This window comes from Euwallacea fornicatus, chromosome 5 (genome assembly GCF_040115645.1).
Source record: "Euwallacea fornicatus isolate EFF26 chromosome 5, ASM4011564v1, whole genome shotgun sequence".
NCBI classification, from domain to species: Eukaryota; Metazoa; Arthropoda; class Insecta; order Coleoptera; family Curculionidae; genus Euwallacea; species Euwallacea fornicatus.
Window position 1 is genome coordinate 1,331,896 of NC_089545.1, and position 21,405 is coordinate 1,353,300.

General features: G+C 37.8%; 2 protein-coding genes across 3 annotated transcripts in view; one reads left to right on the forward strand and one right to left on the reverse strand.

Annotated features, from left to right (window-relative positions):
- Window positions 1-383: 383 nt before the first annotated feature.
- Window positions 384-21,405, forward strand: part of RhoGEF3 (Rho guanine nucleotide exchange factor 3) — a 104,432-nt gene continuing 83,410 nt past the window's right edge. Inside the window, exons 1-3 of the mRNA XM_066282253.1 lie at window positions 384-753; window positions 8,690-8,978; window positions 15,286-15,490. Coding sequence (XP_066138350.1) covers window positions 8,803-8,978; window positions 15,286-15,490 — 381 coding nt within the window. The 5' untranslated portion in view covers window positions 384-753; window positions 8,690-8,802. The remainder of the gene's footprint in view (window positions 754-8,689; window positions 8,979-15,285; window positions 15,491-21,405) is intronic.
- On the reverse strand, window positions 4,544-5,789 carry LOC136339215 (uncharacterized). Of its 2 annotated transcripts, none has more exons than XM_066282272.1 (5): window positions 5,670-5,789; window positions 5,479-5,617; window positions 5,221-5,421; window positions 5,037-5,160; window positions 4,544-4,796 (listed from the first exon to the last, which is right to left on the reverse strand). In XM_066282272.1, the coding sequence occupies exons 1-5, from the start codon at window positions 5,719-5,721 to the stop codon at window positions 4,554-4,556; spliced, it is 759 nt and encodes a 252-aa protein (XP_066138369.1). In that variant the 5' UTR covers window positions 5,722-5,789; the 3' UTR covers window positions 4,544-4,553. The 2 variants fall into 2 exon arrangements, with proteins under 2 accessions (XP_066138369.1, XP_066138368.1); XM_066282271.1 differs by having other exon boundaries at window positions 5,479-5,623; window positions 5,670-5,762.

The following is a 21,405-nucleotide window of genomic DNA, read 5'->3' on the forward strand; positions in this document are numbered from 1 at the left end:
ATGGCAACTGTTTGTTATGTTTAAGAAATGGTGAACAGAAAATTTCGAATTTCCAGGAATATTTGTGGGACTTCTATTGGTACATTCCACTTGTCCCCGTTTTAACTCCGAGTTCAAGACCTCAAAATTTTCATATATATTTACATAAAAGTTAAGTTGCTTTTAATTAATTAGTCGTTTAACGGTTTGCAATTTTGGATGCTCACTTGGTGTAATCGTAAAATGGAACCCCTCGTGTTTTCTTTTTGAAAGGGATTTTAATGAATATCCATCAATCATCATTCTGAAGGCTGGGTGGTGATACCAAGCCCTATTTCTAAATGTTTTTTTATTGTTTTATCCAAACCGTTACTTTTCAATTTGCGTGAACTAAATATAAATTGAAATATGTTACTGTGCCTATTTCTATTTGTAAACTTATTTAAAATTGAACCATTCCTGTAGGATGGATGCAAAGAAGTATTGCAGACGCGCATGGCATTTGGTGAGCAGCCTCGAGACGCGAAATCGACAGTATTTCGGCGCTGGCAGACAGAGTGGCGTCCCGCGAAACTTGTTCCCGCGATTCTCACGTGCACGCAAAATTTTGTCCGTAGTAACGTCGTAGTGTAAACGGCACTCATGGCCAGACGATATGGAAAAAGTGAGATTTATGTGTGAGCTTGTCCAATTTCTTGGGTCAATGACTCTTTCCAAAGTGCGATTATTTGCCAGTGAAGAAATTGTCACTTTATGCTAACGAGAAATTTTAAGGTAGAGTATTATTTAATATATATAAAAATTTGCTATTATTGAGATGCATATTTCAACATGCTGGTAGATTTATACATAGTAATATTTGGAGTAGATATTTGAGGGCTTTAATACCTGCTTACTGTTCGAGAACAAAGGGACCACTTTTTGGGTCAATCGAAACGATATGCGCTTTCAGGGTGATCTGTTTCTGTCAGCAACAGTTTTAAAATCTACCCTTTCAATGCATGCTCCTTTCTCTTCTCGATACTATTATATCTAAAAGCTACATCTGTACTCAGCGCATAGTACTTATTGTAGTAATAGCCAACAGGTTAGCTGCGGAGGTCAACAACTCTCATCTTGTAGACAAAGAATGGACAAATGTGTCTCCTCTATTGCAGAATTTCAATATTGCTTTCACATATATTTCAGTATAAACGGATGAAAGGAAGGAGTTTCATAATACGTTAGGAAAGAAGCTTATGTTCCTATAGATTTCGGAAACTTTGTTGCGTTCAGAGGCATTATAATACGAATTACCTGCGCAATTTAAATGAAAATATAAAATGACTAAATTAAAGTGAAGTTTCGTTTGGTCATTTTGCTTTGCATCCTCACTCGAACTGTTGTATTCAAATAAAAGCATTTGGGTCATCATAAATGAGTACGTTTATATCGATGGTTTCGATGCGGATTGAGTCGAAGTTAGTCCGGATTTTGAGATCTGTCCTTTTAATGCGTGCCCCCTTGATTGCCTGATAATATATTTATGAGTTGCATCTGCACTTAACACATAGTGGCCATTGTAGTAACAACTATCAGGTTAGTTATGGATATTAATAACTCAATATGTTAGTTGTGGATGTTAATAAAATTTGGCCTCTGGGTGAAAAATTGCTAAATTTTCTTACTGACGTGAGGAGTTTCGATATTACTTTCATATATATTGATAGATTTATTCTATGAACGAATGGGGGATGGGAGTTTTATAATACCTTTCGAAATGGGATTTGCTTCTACAGATTCCAATGACGGGGGTAATGAATAAACTGCAGTAAAATTCTGTTTTGACCATTTTTCCCTAAACCCTTACTCCAACTGCTCTATACAAACGAGCGAATATAGGTCATCATAAATGAAAAAGTAATGGAAACGTCGATTTTTGAATAAAATTGAATTTGAAGCTACGAGACAAGTGGATGTGTGGATAGGGGTTCGACGCATTTTATAATTAAAAAAAAAAAAAACTAACTGGCCTACGGCTATTTGTACATGTGAATGAAAAGTGTTGTAACTCTACATTGACCCATTATCTATCATTGGCCAATCTTAGCAGGTACAAAAAGGCCTTGTTAACTTGGAAATATAGGCTAGATAATGAACATTGAGTTAATTTTCCATGGAAACTATGTTTGAGCTAAACTTAGAAGCCCTTCAATAATTTACTCTTTAGGGTGGTTGTCAGGATGATCTGTTCCTGACACTAAGGGTATTGAAATCTACCTTATCCATGTTTGCTCCCTTCCCTGTGTGATGATATTCGAAAATTACAAATATGTAAGTACTTTAAACCCAAACTATTATATTTAGTTGTAATTAAACACGTTAAAGATAGAGACTAATAGAAAATGGTTAAATCTTCCGATAAATTTAAAATTGGATACATATTTTTTATCGTTGTAATCTGTAAACTCATAGAGGACAAGAGTTTTAGAACATGATGGAAAAGAAGATTGTGTGCCTATATTTAGATTTGGACAGCTTTATAGTTCACGGACTGAAAATTACATGGAAACATAAAATGACTAAGCTGAAGTGAAGTTCTATTAGCCATTTTGCCCGTAGTCCTACTTCCAGCTGCTTTATTCAAAAAAGCGAATATGGGTCACCATAAATAAAAAAATAATCGAAACGTCGATTTTCGAATAAAATTGAATTGAAGCTGCGAGGCAAGTGAATCTATAGATGGGGTTTCGATATTTTTGTTTACGTATTATTTTTGTTTGCCAAAAGAAGATGCTCAATTATTCATTCATGATAACGAAATGTGTTTCGACCCAGAGGTTGTTCCGTTATCTGTCGTTACTTTCAGACTTCCGAATCACATTTGATCATAATTTTTTCAATTCAAGGAATATATTTATTTTTTCACGGCATTTGAAGAAGACTGGAAGAAACTTCTTATCTTCAGTTATCCAGAGAGAGAGTTGGGAATTTATTTCAAGTACACAATCTGTAAGAGTATAAAAATTTGCAAAAAAAGTAAAACTATAATTACACTCTCTGATGATGTATTCCATTTTTAAATTTTCTTCCCGAGACTTTCAATTTAGTGCTAATTATGATCCTAAAAGCTTTATAAATGTAAATGTCCCAAAAAACCCTTGTCTGCGAGATATTAATACGACATTAATAATGAGACACCCTTTAATTTATTATTAGATTGATGGGTTCCTATGTCACCCCACAAGAGCCGACTAAGGCAATATGTCAGCCGTACCAAAAAAAGAACGTTAACAGATCACATTTTCCTTCTGCTTCAAATAAACCTAACATGATTCATGCCCCATTATCAAACAGGGAAATAGCCGTTGTGACCTATTTTAAGCGAAATAAAAGAGGAAAACTGGAATACGGTTTCTGTCTTCTATGGAAAATCCAGATTGACAGTATTGACATCTTTGGTTTCCTTGTATCGAGCAATGCATTTAAAGGTACCAGAATGCGAGTGATGGAAACAGAGTATTGTAAGGCAGATATCTATATATCTATTTATAGGATATGAGAGTTTTTACTCGATTTTATTTCAGCACATGATTTTTTGACGATATTTTTAAGGCTGAAATTCTGAAAAACTCGAATCCAGAGCATCTGTATACAGTACCTATTTTGCTGGTATGCACTTGGAGTTTCAATGAGTGAAAGCAAGAGACAATTAGGCTATTGATAAGTGCGAGGAAGGAAGACTACCGTTTTCCCTTCTATCGTCAACGATTGGCTATCCTCGTTAACACGCAAGCAGTACGCCTTAACCTGCGGATGGATGTAGTTCTTCGTGATTTGGGAGGATGTAAATTACGCACATACATGCAAATTTGAATCAATTCTTCGAGGATAATTCCCATGAATAAATTTTATGTAGCCTTACTACAACAAATACCACGGTGGAGATGGTATTTTTTGAACGTATTAATCGAGAAACAAACACCTTTTGTGACGTGATCCTTCTTCGGATTAAGACATGCCGCTTGCGAGTCAACGACGGCAGTCTATCTCCCTCGCACTTATCAATCGTCTCTTTGTGTGTTTTGCTTACACTCACTAAAACTCCCTGTGCATAGCAGAGCAGAAGGTACCGTAGAGTTCTAAAGATTTAGCTCGGCTCTGGTTACTTTAAAACACTAATATCGTTAGGATCAGAAATATCGTAGTTTGAGTCTCATAATTTAACAAATCGAATTTGTAAAAACTCGCATAAGCTTAAGTATCTTAAGAACACACGGTTTTCGGAGCCGCTTTTTTTTCTCCCAGAGGAGCTTTCCACTTTTGAATGGGACAGGATTTCCGCCTACATAGAAAGGTTGAGCGGATTTGCGGATGGGGAGGGGCCCCCATGGCGTGAAAAGGGGTGGATTGAGGAGCGAAAAGGACCATTAAGGGCTTTGCTCCTCTCCCGCTTTACTACTACTACTGCTACTACTACTACTACTACTACTTCTAAGATCAGCTCTTGACGGTAACTGAAGATTTGATTAGGTCTTCATGTTGTTGACCTAATTCTGATTTTATGGAAGACATATCACCTACATAAAATATTATTAGTTGTTTATTAGGTCATGAAAGACGCCCAATTCAATTTGAGTATTGTCCAAATTTTTAGCTGACACGAACTCTCCCCCGAAAAGATTCTCTAGCAGTTCTTGCAATATTGGACTCAAAACCTGACTGATCTTAACATGGTTGACGTCGATATACTCCACGATTTTAGGTACTAATGTGGCCAAGTATTCATTTATAAGTTTACTAGCTTCATCACTGTTCCATGCTCCTTCTACATCAATCTGAAATAATTCAGCAATTAGTACTAGAAAATATAGTACCTACTACCCAATACAGATTTTTTGAAAATATTCAGTTATTTTAATGCGATTTTTTTATTTTCTATTTTCGATTTCTATTCCTATTCATCTTACTTCTATTTGACCATTGCAATCAAAATTATATGTAGCATAAGCTATATTGTTTTGCAGATGTATCTCCTATCAAGAGAATCCAGTAGTAACGAGAACTGTATAACTCACCCATGTATCTTCTCCAATGAGGATATCGATTGTAGTGTTTTTGAAATTACCTATGCTCACATTTGATAAAAAAGTAACATTTGCCAATGTATATAACTTAACACTGAAAGAATCCAAATTTGCACTAAAAATCAAAATAAAATTCTTTTAACTTTCAGCTGAAAATCTCCGTATAGAAAATCACCTTATGTTTCCTTTACCCGAGAACGGGAACAGCTGGCCTATGAGCAAACTAGTTTCGTAGTTGCTGAACAGATTCAAAGACTCTAAAGTAACGGTCAAGTTTATAGAAGAAGTCCCATTCGTGTTGTAGCTTACATCGATGTAATTGGCCACAATTGATTTGAGCCCTTTCAAAACGAAATCAGAAGTCTTTAGCCAGCCCCTAGAAATATAGGTAAAATGTTTGCTAAATTGATGATTAGTGTTTTTAGTTATTTACGTTAAAATGGCATCGTTAAAAGTGTTGGAGGAAGCATTGAGTGTTAGGGGATCATCCAGGGTACTCACTATGTCATTTATTGTTGCGTTGATGATATCGTCTATTATCCCCTTAACTGTTACATCGTCAGCAGTCAAATCTGTAACTACTAGAATTATATAGACAAAAAGGTGTCTTAAGATTAGCCCTACCACAAAGAGAGACCCCAAAAAGAACACTTAACAATAATATGACAATTTTCATTTTTAAAATATTGCGTGACCCTGTTGGAATCAATATTAGTAATGAATAAATTACGGTTTACGTATTTGCTTTTGTAAGTGTGCTCTTAAATTGGAGTATGTAGATTAGATAGCAATTTACATTATCATTATTGTCGATAATATCCACAGGTGGGACGATCTCTCTAAGTTCAAGGACACTAGGGCTCTTTGTCACTGTTTACCTGTGCAGAACACACGTGTTGTTTTGTTATTAATTAAATTTGCTCCTCAGTTATTCATAAATAATTTATTTTATTACAATGTATAAGGGCGTTCCATAATGGAATGTAAAAAATTCAGGAGGTGAATCTTTTTTTTTGGAGGGGGAGGGGGGGTTAAATGATTAATGTTACGGAAAATATTCAAGAGGCGTTTACTTCACAGAAATATGGAGCGTTGGAAAAATTATATTTATTTAAAAAAAACCCGTGGCGTATCATATTTTTTATTTAAAATTTTCAGGGCCACATTAAGCGAGTGCCACTGGTGAATTTAAAAACATTGTTTTTCGCTAAAAAGATGTGTCCTTACACCTATTTTGCACTTTTCAACCTTCATAAAAATATTTAATGCCGAAATGGACTTATTAGGAAAAAATTTAAAGAATTTTTTTTTATCACCCTGTATTTCACACGGGGAAATGAGGCATATGAATGGGGTAAATATTGCACGATTTGGTACGAATCTGAGGGAAAAATAAAATCCTAAACTCAATCTCAACTGACTTGAGCTCACTTGTTTTATGATTTTCCAATTCTCGATTTACTTCCACGATTTTCCAGTAATCATAAATCATCTGACTTTGGCTCAGCGATCGTCACGAGTTAGTGGAAAATCTTATCTCACTTAAGTCACGTGAAAACTGCCCAATATGGGTCTAGAATAAAACAAAAATCCTCTATAATTCATAGTAGTTCTTTGATTGTATGAAGAAAACCAAAAATCACGGAGGTCCTTATTACCCACCCAAAAAAACCTTTTCACTCGTATTTCAGGCTTTCCTTTAGTATTTATGGAATACTATCAAGGCAATTTATTCCCCAAGCACCTTCGTTAATTCTAAAAATGGTACAATATAGTTTGCTGCGATAGACGAACGATTTGGCAAAGTGAGAGAATACTGGATAATTCAATTAAGACTTCCAGTATAGAGCGTAGCATTCACCGAAAATTGGTGAGGGTCTGAAAAATTGGAGAAACAATGTGAAAGGACAAGGAAGTGGGAAATAATAGGTATAAAATGCCATATAATTAATTCTAGGAATGTGGTATTGGTATATCGTTGTTAACTAGATAAATTTACCACAATTGTTCCATTGGAATATTATTTCATATTAGGTAAATAGCAGTTAAAAGCCCATCCTTAGGTGGGATTACCAATAGGGAGCATAAAACTTTGAGATTTCAATTAGTTCCAATTTCGTCTCACGCACGACTCCCAAAAACGAAATAATTACACACAACAGATGATATTCTCCTAATCAATATCCAGAAATCTATGAGTATCCCAAACACTCTACAAGAGCGGCTTCCATGTGTATAGTTTTACTCCCTGCATTTCTTGCGATAAACAGGGCGTGGCCTATTGAGACAAGTTCAATAATGTTCAAGCCCCTTCATTTATTCCGCAAACTAATTAATTAGAAGCAATGTCTGGTTAACTTGGAGTTTGTTAATGAAAGTTTGTAGTTTATGGTTTCACTTAAATTCAACATGTTTTAAAGTTGGAATTGCGCAGGGCGACCCTTTAAAATTTGCCGTTTTATTTCCTTAGAGATCCAATTCTCTCCAAAACAGTCCGGATTCAAAATAACTCGGAAAACAGGTTGCAATTATTTCAGGTAAATGCCAAAAAGTTCACGAAAACTTACGTTAAACGGAGATTTTTAAAGATTCGAACTTTACTAAATAGTTAAGATTCATTCGAGCCAAGAGTACACCAAGAACACAATTTATGTTAATTCGCTTTAGTCCGATTTTAAGGTGGAATTGTGATACTTTAGACCCTCGAGGGTCACATCAACGTAGCCGAAATTCAGTGAGACTTGACTAACGGTATTCTACTTAGACCAGTGTATTTGACTTTACAATGTTTTAATAATGAGATCTTTGAGGCTTCGAATTCCCCGAAGGAAAAGTCGGGTTTAGTCAGATTTGGAGTAACTAAATATTGACTGAAGTTAACGAAAACTAGCCTTAGGGATAATTTTAAGAATTCTGACCTCCCGAACTCGACGACCAAATAATAAGTTTTGACGATCTTAACCACCCCTAGATTAATTCGAGATAGTTCATGCTTAGAATGGCTTCAAAAGCGGGATATTGCTTCGGACTGAATTCAGCGCAAATCGACTTTAACAGTTTTCAATACTTTCTGAATTTAGGAGTTTCTTCACGAGACTCGTGTAAGATTTGTACGTCCCTTTCTTGTGGAAGAGAGTTAGGCTCCTTCATCTGATCTCTCCAATAGAAGAGACATTTTGAAAAATAAACGTAAATTCTGGAAGAAATAGTAAATTTTCCAGATGAAAAAGAGTTCCAGAAGTGGTAAGAAATCACATCAGAATTTCCACTTAGTTTTTTTATTGCCCGATTCTAAAGTTTCTGTATTGTTGGGCATTTCAAGTATCCTTAAGATTTGAAAAAAGGGACTGCGAAGACACATACCATCGAGGCAAAGAAAATTTAAACTAAATTATACACTTCTCCAGAAAACCTAGGCGAAATGGTAAATTGTTAAGTGAGCTTTGCAGCTTTGTGTTGTCGTTTCTGGTCAAGACAGTAAATTCAAGGACGCATAGCAAAGTTTATTTCGGCAGCTTCCATTGAAACAGCAGTGGCTTTTTTCAATATAACTGACATTTTATTAAAGGAATATTTTCAAATATCGATTCGAAAAATCCACTCCCAACTAGAGTAAAATTGTATATTCCATGTTTGTTTTCCAGATGTCTGGAACACTGGACAGTGAGGATTGTGTCTGCGCGACAGTGAACCACCCTCCGATCGTAATGCGCAGCTGGAAGTGAAAAATCGCGCAGCCGGGGGCGGAAGTGGTACGATGTCACGTGACGACCTAGAGCACATCCGCGACCGGCTAATGCAGCTGGCTGATTCTTCGTCCAGCCAGCGTTTACCGTTCAATGTAAAACGGAAAACAACTGCATTGTCCAGGCAAACGTCCAAAACCAGTTCTACCAAGATCAGCATGCAGGACTTTGTGAGAATGGATCCAGGGTGAGACATAATGGGAATGAACGTTTTTTGGGGTTTTTACCTTGTATTGAGTTCACTCTTCCTAGTGAATATTTCATGAAAACACGGGCTGAATCAAATTTGAGTTCCAGATGTCTATTCACGTATTTTTTGTCGTGCACGTACGTTTTCGATTTAAAACTTCTTCCTTATTTCAACCCGACCTTACTCCAACATACGTGCTAATGAGTTTACTCGGTGGTTAGTCGAAGAAGACTTATCATCTCTTAGTGCATATGTAGTATTTGTTTACTGTGTAGATGCCGAAACTGTTTTAATAAAGGAGCGTTGCATCGGCTCGGCACGATTGGCATGTTTTCTTATGCATGAAATTTAGCACGTGCCGACCTCGTGCGTGACAACGCATTTGATTCGGTGCTCTCTCCCAGAGACATTCCCCTATGGCTGTCCCCACATAGATTATGTTTACACGTTTAAATTAATGTTGATTTGCAAAAAAAAAAAAAATATGCGCATCTCGTACGAAAAATTGTCGATCTTTGACGCCTCCTAGTCTCGGCTATCAGTTTAACATGTCGATGTTCCCATTAGTTATGCTGTTACTTACCTATCAATTGCGAGGACTTCTGATTGGCTGGAACGCGTGCGGTAAAGTACTCCCTTCACGTAACAAATGCAGCCGACAAAGATGCTTTACCGCACACTACTAGTTTAAACAATCACGAATTCTTTTGGAAAAACGCCTCTATCTGCCCCCTAAGAAGCATCGAGTGTACCCCGGGAAGTATACATTTCCAGGTGAACAATTTAGTACTAACGAGGGTGAAGCTCGAACTTAAGGGTGGCGACAATGGAGAACAGATTAGCGGAATGTTAAGTCTTGAGGGATGCTAGTTCGGCATACCCTCGTCAAAGAGAAACAAATATATTCGTTTAGAGGGTTGAAATTTCAATATACATAGGTAGATACAATAGGGATGGGCGCGGTGGCCTATGAATACAAAGCAGATACGTTATATCAAATAGTTGCGCTACGAAATGTAGCAAAAAGTAGGTTTGTGTGAAGGGTTTGAATGTGAGTCTTGGAGTGATTCGCGAATTAAATCAATAAATGGAGTGCCGAAAAACCGTAAAATACCAACATATCAAATTTAACAATTTTCCCGTAAATGACCGGTATTAAGGCGTCCCGGCTAATGTCAGCTTGAAAAGGTCGACAGAGTTGCGACTGAAGTTTGTATTTAATTTGAATGCTTAAATACACATAACTCCGGCGAAATTTCCATTCATGCATTTCTCCATATTTGATATATATATATATATTCTCAATGTTTCCATTTGCAAAAGTTTGAGTTTAAATCACGCACTCGAACATATTTTCTGCAAATCGTTATACAGCACAGAATTATTTCGCTCATAAAGATATTAATGGAATGTCTCTTAACGTTGTGAGAGGAAAATAATCTACAAATTTGATTCGCACAAGTTTCATTATTGATCGAATTTATAATCAGGCAATCAGAACACACGACGTAAAAATGAATTTCGTATCTAAAATTGATCTGTATGAGGGCAGGATATGTACATCTGGCTCAAAATTATAGCAGATTAGTGCGACGTTCTTGATCTCCATCAATCCCTCAACAAAATCTGATATTCTACACACAGCCAAATGCCTTTGGATCGACTTCAGGACACCGCTGCATGCGGCTATTCCTCGTCAAGCGGCACGTTGGAACTCGTAATGGAAAAGCCATTCACACCTGGGCAACTTTTCAACAAACCTAGTTAATGCCCTGAAGAATGGTGATGTTTTGTTCCTTAGGTATGCCCTTCTCCGCAAGTCCAACACATTTCCACAGGTCAAGATTCTATTTAGTTATATTAACGATGGTAAAAAATCGAAAGTGCTTAATTTCGATATGGTGGTGGGGTGATAGCGATGCATTAATTACTGCCATTTTCGTTGCGAAAGAGGACGAAATAGATGAAAAAAAGACATTCCATAGTGTTTTCTAGACATGAAGTGTAGAAACTAATTTTCCTTTTTTCCCTGTGTTCTTCTATCGTGTTCCTTTGTTCTTCCATTCGACGCGGGTGTAACACAATTTTATTTCTATTCAGGACACGGAAGGAATGTAGATTTGTATATATGATATAGATTATTTGAATCGGAAGTTTCTGAATTTGATTTTTCCATCGAAAGAGGAACTCTTTAACTTGATTGGAATATTGCAGTACAGGCGGTAACTTGCTTATATTTCCTCCTTTTTGACGTCTCCACTAGCAAATTTTTTGTGCAATTAAATTCACCGATTATCATGAAAATTGCAACACTTAGAACTAATGCATGAAATTCAACTAAAATTAGCATACGGATTTAATAGCAGTAGTAGCATAATTGAGAAAATTTTACGTGTAATGCCTTGCGTTAAACACCAGAAGTGTTAGAACCAGCAGCTATATCACACATTCAGCGTGTCGGAAACGTGCTTTTCCAGCAAATCAATGGAGTTGCCTGTATAGCTCATCTATAACATCACAATGTCAATGCGCGTCCTTGGCCTCCGCGCTCTCCCGATTTTCCCTCGAAGAACACATATGATAGACGCGGTACCACACTGGAGAATCCACGACGTACTTTGGAAGAGTTGTGAAATGCGATTCAAGTTGTCTGGAAAATACTAACTTAAGAGGACTTCAATCATTTGCTTAAAAGCATGTCCAGACTAGTTGATGGGTGTGTACATTTCTAAGGCGGCTATACACATTATTAGAATTTTAAAGACTTTTTGGACTTCTGTCGACTCGAAAGTTGCATTTTGTTGTCGATAAATTTATAAAGTTTCATTAAAATACGTACGTGTATTAGTTATAGGTGTTGCAATCCTTATGATAAGTAGTATGTGGTACATCTTTACCGGGGAACAATTGTCAGTATATCGCAAATCTGTATTTCATGTCGCCTTCAGATGTGATTCCGAGACTTTTTTTACGTAGCTAATAGTATCAACTCTTGGTATTTTTGTACGAAAACGAAATAGCGTTCTTAATGGATAAGTTCTGTTTGGCTTCCAAAGGTCAGAGGATTTTCAAAGAGCATTTCGAGTGTTCCGTTACCCCAATCAGACATGTCGGGCGAAAACTTTGTTTATCTTTTGTCTGTTTTTCTAGTTCCCTCGGAAAAAATACTTTGAGAAAATGTAGTTATTATGATGTTTTGGTAAATTTTCCCATGTTAAGAGCAAATCATCGACGATATTGACAAAACTTCTGATAATAAGTGTGTATGCGGCTTCGGTCGCAAGCTTTCGTCCCACTCGTAACAAGCTTCTTGCTGTTCTCGTAACGTAAGGCGCTTTCACTGTTCTATTTCCTCACCAGAGCCTTTCTTTCTCCAAACTCACTTGAATTAGCCTGCTGGAAGTATTTCACCAGCTGCCTCATTCTCTTACTAAACATTTGCAGTTGATTCCTTCCTAGTTCCCCCAATCCTTTTGTCTTGTAGTAACCCCACTGCAATCCCCAAGGGACTAACAAATGGCGAATTGAATAAATTTTTTGTGTGTTTCAGTGTTGTGCCCTTAAGTGCGGACACACTGGAATTGAAATTGAATAATCAAAATTTACGATGTCCATGCCGACCGGGCGAAGCAATAGAACACACTCATGCAAATTGGGAAATGGTGTGAACGTTCATTGATTTTCCTGTCAACATCCTTATCGCGGTTGCTGTAAATCGCTCTATTTTACTGTGTCATTAAACCGGGTTTTATCTTTTGTGCTTCATTAGGGCCCTGGTCTCAACCAGATGAGAGATAAATGAGATTAACAATTTATTTTGTTATTTACCATCATGAGATTACTCTGTCAATTTCGACTGTTCGTTTGCTCCATCAGCCGTTTGAATTTATAGATCAGAACAAAAATCGCGACCCAAAATGTTCCTGTTTTCAACGATAAATTGAAAGAGAGTGTGCCATTACCATTACATGCATATTCACATGAGTGTTCAGCGTCGCTCGTTATCATTATTACCGCATAGAAGAGAATTAATCAAATTGTGGCAACAGCTGCGAAAGTTATTAAACCATATTTATGGGCCTGTGCGATGGCTCTTGTTTTATTTCCAGAACTGATTAACTAAAATTCGGACGTTTGTTAACAGACCCATCCATAAATCACTGAGACATTTATGCTAATCTAGGCCCTTGGTGCTGCGCACGGAAAGCTATTGCAGAGAGATCTATAGAGTGATGGACAAAGCCATTTGAAGATTGACCACAAACTTATAAGGGACATTCGTCAGGGTCTTGTTTCAACAGGGGAATAAGCATTCCTGCTCCTCAAATCAGTGAAAATTAAAAATTCCTTGGCGTAGACGTCAAGTTCACAAGGAATTATTATTAAGAAATCTTATCGACAAAGCACCAAAATCGACCAATCAAAAATTCCAAAGTGAAGGTGAAGTACAATAGGGAGTGTTGGTAAGGCAAATAAATAGAGTCTTCCAGAAATGGAATTTATCGATTCGAATTCTGAATAAAACATCTCGCTCCAATGTATAGCTTGCCTTGGTAAAGGATGTAAGTCTTGAATAGAACTATTACTAACGTTTGGCATGATATTTATTTGACGTGCTCACAATAAACTGGATTTTAAGTGACATTCTAAGGCGGTTTATTGTTACCGTGGAACCAATGTAAGCTTGAAATTCGCATTTAATTTACAACATTGTTTCATTTTAGAAAGCTTATTTGATGCTAAATCCAAACTCTCCTATAGTGAGGTGGGTTCCTATTAAAATTATATTTACCCTGCGAAATCTACATTTTAGACCGACCAGGGACAGGAGTATTGAAATTTAATTCACAAATTGTGGTTCAAAGCGTCACAAGTTAATATTAGCAACTTTTATATTTGAATAAATATACTGCATATTTGAGGGTCTGTCTCCTCAGAGAACGTGACTGAAAGGGATATGTTGTTTGTCATATTCAATGTGTTAGAAGAGTATCATGAGGGCACATTAGGGAGCAAATGAGATTAGGCAGAAATGAGACCACACACAGAGCGCCGATGTGTGACTTTATTTTTCATTAGTGTGGAGAAGAAGCAAAGGAGTCGAGTTACACTAATAGAACGAATGTTACATACTTTCTGCTATAACTGTTGATTTTAGCTTGCTACACAGTCGTCAATATCTTTGAAGTGGTAGTCACGTTATATTGACCTCAAATTAAGCTCCCTCAGACACTCCTGTGACAATAATATGTATGTTATAACTTACAAGAAATGGTGTTATGTTCCCGAAAAAGTGTTATGTGCAGACGTGTGAGTGGCTGGAATTCGTAATAATATAACTTGGAGGTAAAAAAAAGATTTTTTCTCGGGATGTTACAAAATTATTAAAAATGGTCATATGTATAAGATTTCACAAAGATCACGTAAATTGTTCTATGAAAAAATTCAAGAGACAAATAAAAGTTCCTATGAAAGCGCTAGGCGTTGTCGGAGAGGTGCGACGTCACAAGGCGTTATGCTCGGCTTTAACCAGGCAGGGCGACACGTAATAAATTGGGGATTATGGAAGAATTTTGGCTTTTACCGGTTTACATTGTCTTTCTATCATACAATTATTTGTAAAACTGTTTAGTGTTTGCACCAAAACGGGAAGAATTTGATATTCAAATGGGAACGTTGCAAATGGGACCGTTTTACCGGTAACGCCATATAGGATGTAGTTTTAAGGATAAGATCACCGGCTTGCGACAAAACGTTAATAAACCACGACAGATTCAGAAATTGACCGAAAAAGACTGTCATTTGCTGTACAACTTTAAATCTTAGTGCTGCCAATTTTATAGTCAAAAACTACACTTCTTGTCCCATTGATGGTGTTATTGATTATTATTGGCTGATGGTGGTGCAAGCGATACAAGTCGCCGAGTTCAGGATGGAAACTTTTATTGTATCCACTTCAATTCATCTGGCTGCGATGTAAACTGGAACGTTACCAAAGCATCGCTCGTTCTCCCTATTTACTTACTTATACGGCTGAAGCAATGTGCATTTATCCCACAGAAGTCAGACACTACAAGAAAATAAAAATATCCCCGCCCTCCCTCTAGATTTCTCCATAATTCTTGTCAATGCCGCCATCCCTGAACTTCCTCCCCCGAAGGTTTACTAGAGCTTTTTGGAATATCGCCAATTCCCATCAAATTTACTTTGAAATTAATTCGTGTATTTTGTAAAGAAAATAAATCAAACTTCATTAAATTGATTTATCATCTTTGAGATTGAGGAGCACTTTACTTCTTTTTAGATACACTCCGGATATCGAGCACTTGGTGTTTCCAAACGCGAGGAGAAGAAGTCCCCAGCAGGTGGCGCCGGCGGTTCCCCTTGTCGAACCACCCTCTTCAGGGGGCAAAACTCGCTCTCGGCTGGCCGAGATGTTCGCCTTGAGTCGCCACCTCCAAAGGTCCTCCGCGGATCGATTAGACACGAAACAAAAAGGGCAGATCAACGTAAGTATCTTGTGTTTATGCAGAGGTACAACCTACCTAGAAATTACCTTTTCTTTATACATTGTGCTATGATCAAAATGGATTGCTTGGGGTAACGTTCTCCCCGAGCAGATATACTCGATCAAAATAAATGTGACGCTAGATACATTATTCTTTTGGGGGAATAATATAAAGGAAACCAGAATGAGCATAGGTTGAGTTGATTGATAGAGGAAAAGGAAAGTAGCGATTCTATTTTTATTTGTTGTATTTTCTTGTTGATGTGGCTTTTATTGACTAGTTAAAGTTTAACGTTATTTCTTTCTATTTCCCAATATTCAGAAAAGGAGTATCGTCAAAGTTCGGCACACTTACATATGCACTTTCCCATTCTGGAAGTTCTGTTACGCTTATATTTATCTTTCGGCTCCAAACTGACAGGGCATAGTCAAAAGCAAATATCATCGCTAGGCAATGTTTTCTTTGGAGCAGGAGTAATAGAAAAATAACACAAATAGTTTTTGAGAAATTGGCTTCTATCTCTGAGGTTCAGATTGGACTCTTTTTCAGTCGATATAGACTACGAACTAAGCAGGAAAAGGCCGCAACAGCGTCATTCAGACAGCATAATTTAATATTTTTAAACACATTTCTCGTGCATAGTGCCCATCGAATTTTAGATTCAAGTAGCCGCATGTGTTTGATTAGGTCAAATAGGTACGCCTCGGACCTATCATTCGCAACTGCTCTAACTTAGGAAGAAGAATTTTACTGGAGAAGCGAAAGAACGTGTTTCAGTCAGAAAAAAGTTTCGAGAGAATTGAGTCGACGTTCCCGAAATTCGCGAAAACACTTATTGAGATTTCAGATATACCAGATCAGTTGACTTACGTACATCTTAACTTCAAAATAAAGCCTTGTGATTCGTTCAAATGCAGGCTGCGTGGGCGGCCACGCCTAAGGCCACCTGCCGCCTGCTCTGATTATGGCGCTTTTAGCTTAAAACCATAACCGTATTGAGAAACATGTATACGCAGAGAAATAATTTTATCTAAATGCGACTACTCGGAAGAACTGTCCAATAATGGTATTTAGGGGAAGACAATCAAGAGGCGAAAAAAGCGTGGGTCCATTCATAGTTTGATGTCCAATCGTACGAATAGAAACATTTGCAAACTCTTTAACCTATTATCAGTTACGTCTTTAAAATTGCATTTACCAGGCAAAAAGTCACTAACAAGCTCTGTTCCTTAGGTCGATTATACAAAAGCGTTGTTAACAAGGACAATGAGTTAATTTCCATGCAAATAGCCGAAACTGGTTTTGCTAATTTGGCCAAATTGAATTGTCTCATTGTTAACCATAACAATGATTGTAATAAGGTTTTGATGCAATCACCCTTACGGGATTTTACAATTTAAAAAAAGGAAAAGCCCTCACCGTCCTGTTGGAGGCAATTATTCTTTAGAATCCCGCCTGTCAACAAGTTGGCTTCAAAGCAATATGCTGAATGTCCCGAATGTCTTGCCAACGAAAGGAAATAACTTTATAGGACACATATGATTTTTCTGAGGAATGCCCAAGTGCCTTAATATGCGATTCACATTGTAAGCGACTTATTTGGAAGTCTTTCAAGAAGCGACTCTAAAAGCTTCAAAGCGGGATAACAGGGACAACTTCGACTTTATGTGACAACCAAGAGGATGAATAGAAAACTTTTGTAATTATTTTGAAAAAATTACGTATGCGAGCGGGGTTTAACGTACTTAAACGTCCGTAAAAATAAATTTGAGTGTCTGTGGTTTCGCAGCTTACTGAACATCAGAGAGAATCGATACCACATTTAATGATCGCTCAAAATAAGAAAAAAATCTCATTAAGTCGAAGCTCAATGAATAATTAACCACCTTAATGCCTGGTTTATATTTCGCAAAATCGGCTTAATTTTGAGAGATACCTTTTTACTATTGACCCTTTTGTTATGAGGTAAATGAAGCGCGAAATAAACTGAGGCATTCGAGTTGAAAATAAACCCTCTTTCGAGAAGAATGGATTAATAAGACTTTGCCACAAAAGAGCTTTCATGGAAGGCCTGGCTTTCGCTTATTAAAATACATGCTTGCTTGGTGAATAAGAAGAGATCTTTTGGAAATGTTCAAACGGCTATTTAAAGTCGGTTGTATATCTTGTTTAGTTCGCCATTAAGTTCCCTGGAAATAAAATCTGGACCTCTCAGGGATTCTGACCATAAAATAAGTCGGTTTCCAGGGCAAATAACCGATGAACAAGTCTCAAAATTAAATTTACTGCATTCCTGCTAAAAAACTAATTTAAAGTTATACCTATCCTTGCCCGAGCATTCGCATAAAAGTCCATTCGCTTTTCTGGAAATTGATTAATTTGTTTTGAAACCAAATTTTCTAAATCAAATAAACCCCCAAACGCCAGTACTTTTTTAACCGATTCAATTTCCGTGCATTCCCAAAAAAGCTGTCAACCCATTTGGATGGAAATAGGGGATTTGTTAGGGGTGGTGTGTTTGATACTCCCCAGGATTTTCTGCAAGATGGAAACGGAGTTTCGGCCTGTAAAAGCAATCAATCATTGCAAATGATGTGTACCCAAAGACCTGAAAACGGACGATTTTAGAAAATTCAGGAGAAGGGCACGTGGCTTTAAATTAGAACCGTGGTGGGGCTAAAATTTGGCTATTTACGTTGATTTTTGCCGTAGTTTGTTTATATTACATATTTTTTTAACGGTAATTGCTAAGCACACACCGGGAACGTGTACAAACCTTGAAATCGATCAATGAATTTTTCAGTTTCAATAACTCGCGGCAAATTTGCTGCTGGTAGGTTTACCAGCGAAGCCCCAACTTGGCCCTAAAAGTAGGTAGGTTTGTTTAAATTGAATCACTCCTAAAAATAAGATTCCAAGCATGTCGAGAAATATCTGCTTCAGGAACGGGCAAAATCAAATATTAAGGGCATTTCTGCTAGCATTTCTGCTATTGCTTCACTTTCAATAAATGCTAGATTAGATGATACTGCACAAAACTAGTCCGAAACTTTCCATCGGTCTAGAAGGTTTAATCGAAACAAATGGAATGGTTATCTTGCGATTTTCCAAGTTCGTACTCATAAAGTGGGAATAATAAACCATAAAACTAAGTTCTGGTAGCCGAGGTTGGGTTGCAATTTGAAACGATGTACAAACATTTGCAGAGTTATTTTATGCTTGTTGGTGAGGATTTGCGAAGTTTCCATTGCAGTTCACGGTCAAATGCACTAAAAACTTTGATGCATATGGGAGCTTAACAATGAAGTATCTCTATGTGGAAAGCAGGTAGATGCGAATGTGGGAATCATAACCCAAAGTTGCCTGTAGATTTAGCATGATTACCTCACAGAACAGATAATAAAATGCGGCAGTCGTTTAGACAATCAACCGGAAAAATTCGAATTTATTCGTTACAAATTCAGTCATTGTAACTGTCATTTGATGAGCAACTAAGCTGCACCAGGCCGATTTTAAGTCCGTTCTTTTATAATTATGATTTCATGAGTACAAAGTCGTATGGGACCCAAAGTCGATGATGTTCGCAAACATACCTAAAATATTGACTATAGAACTCAGAATGTAGGCACTTTCTCAAAGTCCAGAGGGATATATGGTCAGGGTCGGCGAGGACTGCCAGTGACTATTATCTACTCCACTCGCCTTCTGCTAGTTGACTCCGTGCTGTCCTCATGTGTTGTATTTTTACAACACCTCTCTATTCGGTTCATTTCGGTCCTGTTGTTCCTTTTGGCCTTTCGTGTAATCGAGAGGGCCTTTGTGATGGATTCGCGCCTCTCCATGCCCGATACGTGTCCTTTCTAATTTGCAAAACGCCCCTCCCCCTCCTCCTCCCCCTCCTTCTCCTTTCAATCACTTTGTCTTTGCCTTTCTGGCCCTGCATCCTGTTGCTATTCATCCTGACGTATGCACCCGACAGAAATTTTTGATTTTTCTTTTCACAATGGAAATCGTCTCCGCATGTTTGCCTTTTCTCCTGAAATGCTTCCCTTTACGTTGTGGCACCCAAATGTGCATGGCCATCCTCGGGCGTTTGTTCCTTCGTTTTTTCGCCTTGACCTTCTGTGGCCTGTCGTGTTTGCTGCAAGAGCGGGGGCTAATGATGCAATAGATCATTCGTTAGGCAGGGTCACGTGCAGGCACTCCCCGGTTTTACCCATTGAACGTTCGTCCTTACGGTTTTCTCGTCTGCTAGCTTTCCCTCTGGCATTGGTTACCCGGATTCGGAGAAGGAGGCATTCAGGGGTTACCACGTGGAGGTGCGGACGCGGAGGTGGTTTTAATTCAAAGCTGATCTTAGGATGATCATATTTCACTCGAACAAGTCGATAATTCTCGAAGTTAAACTCAAAAGGTCACTAGGACTAGTATTACCAGTGGTAGTAGTTGTGTTAGTATTGCAACGAGGGCCAAAGCTTCCGCAAAACGGTCAATCGTCTTAGTGAAAGAGAGACTCCGATCCTTTAAAGCCGGGTCCTGTACTTAAGACTTGTTTATCTACTAGGAAGTGAGTGTGAGGAGTTCTCGTCCTCACAGCAGACTAAGCAATTTACAGTGGAAACATTTTTGTTGCGACGAAAGGCGTGATGCCGTAAGAAGGAAAGTTCATGTTCGCGTCTCAGAAGTGAAACGTCGCACCTGAGAATTGAATGTGCGGGTGAATAGCTCGCAACAGAATTTTACAGATTTGAGGGTGCTTTTCAGTTTGAGAAATGAGAGATTTTGTTTTTGAATGTGGGCTTTTGTCTTTAGAAATTGACTGAATGCACGGGCCGAATCCGGGCCCAAACGCGTTTTACATATACAGGGTGTTTCAGTTTGCAGTGTTTTGACAGGAAAACCTATTTTCTCACTAGATAACGGAAGACTGATTCGGGTGTCGCGGGCCCGATTTTTGAGAAACGAACCATTTTGAAAATCGCCAAAAATCGAAAAACCTACCATATCTTACTGGGCTGTGACGATGCCGGGAAACGGTTTTTGACGTCGAACTTTTCCAGAAAACCGAGCGCTTGACACCTAAATCAGTTTTCTTCTATTCAGACACGAAATAGGTTTTTCTTGTCAAAACGTCCCAAATTGAAACGGTCGGTACATTAAAACGTTGCACTTTGAAAAATCACGATTGTCGCCTTTCTGAAACCCCTGCGGAGAACCAGATCTCCTTATTACTGCCTTTAAACTGCTCGTTCCCATAAAATTATATCCGAGCTGGAACGGCCTATCGCTTTCGCTTATTTCCCTAACTTCCTTCTCTGAAGTGCGAAGTCATCCACTTTATTATTAATTCATCCCCCTCGGCCTACAACGATGTTCCTTTCATTTTTAAATCAAACAGTCACAAAAAACTGTTTTCACCGACGATTTGTTATAAATTCAGTTTTTAATTTTCGGGGAATTTCACGTTGGAATTTCGGAAAAGTTTTAGATCGAGTATGTTTCCAGGTGGCGCGTTATTGTCACCAAACTACAAAGTTGTGCTGCAGCAGCCTCGAACCAACTTTATTGCTGTCGTAAAACTTGATTAGGTACTTGATATAAGTCTGTTATTGATGATAAATTGATACAGGCAAGTGCACGAAGGTAACGAGGTCACACATAAACTTTTGTATTAGACGTAACAATATCCATACTTTCGTACGATCCTCCAGACAAACCTAAAAATCTTCTTGTCTACATTACCGTTTTACGTCTTATTACGTTCTCTCGGGCACATCGGCAAAGCTCTGTTGAAGAGAGAAAGCACCGATCTTATCTTAGTAGTTTTTCACCAGCTAATTTTCAACAAATGGAAGAAAATGTTCCCTCAATTGGGCCATTTTCCTTTAAGGACTTTTTCATTTTCTTATCCGGTT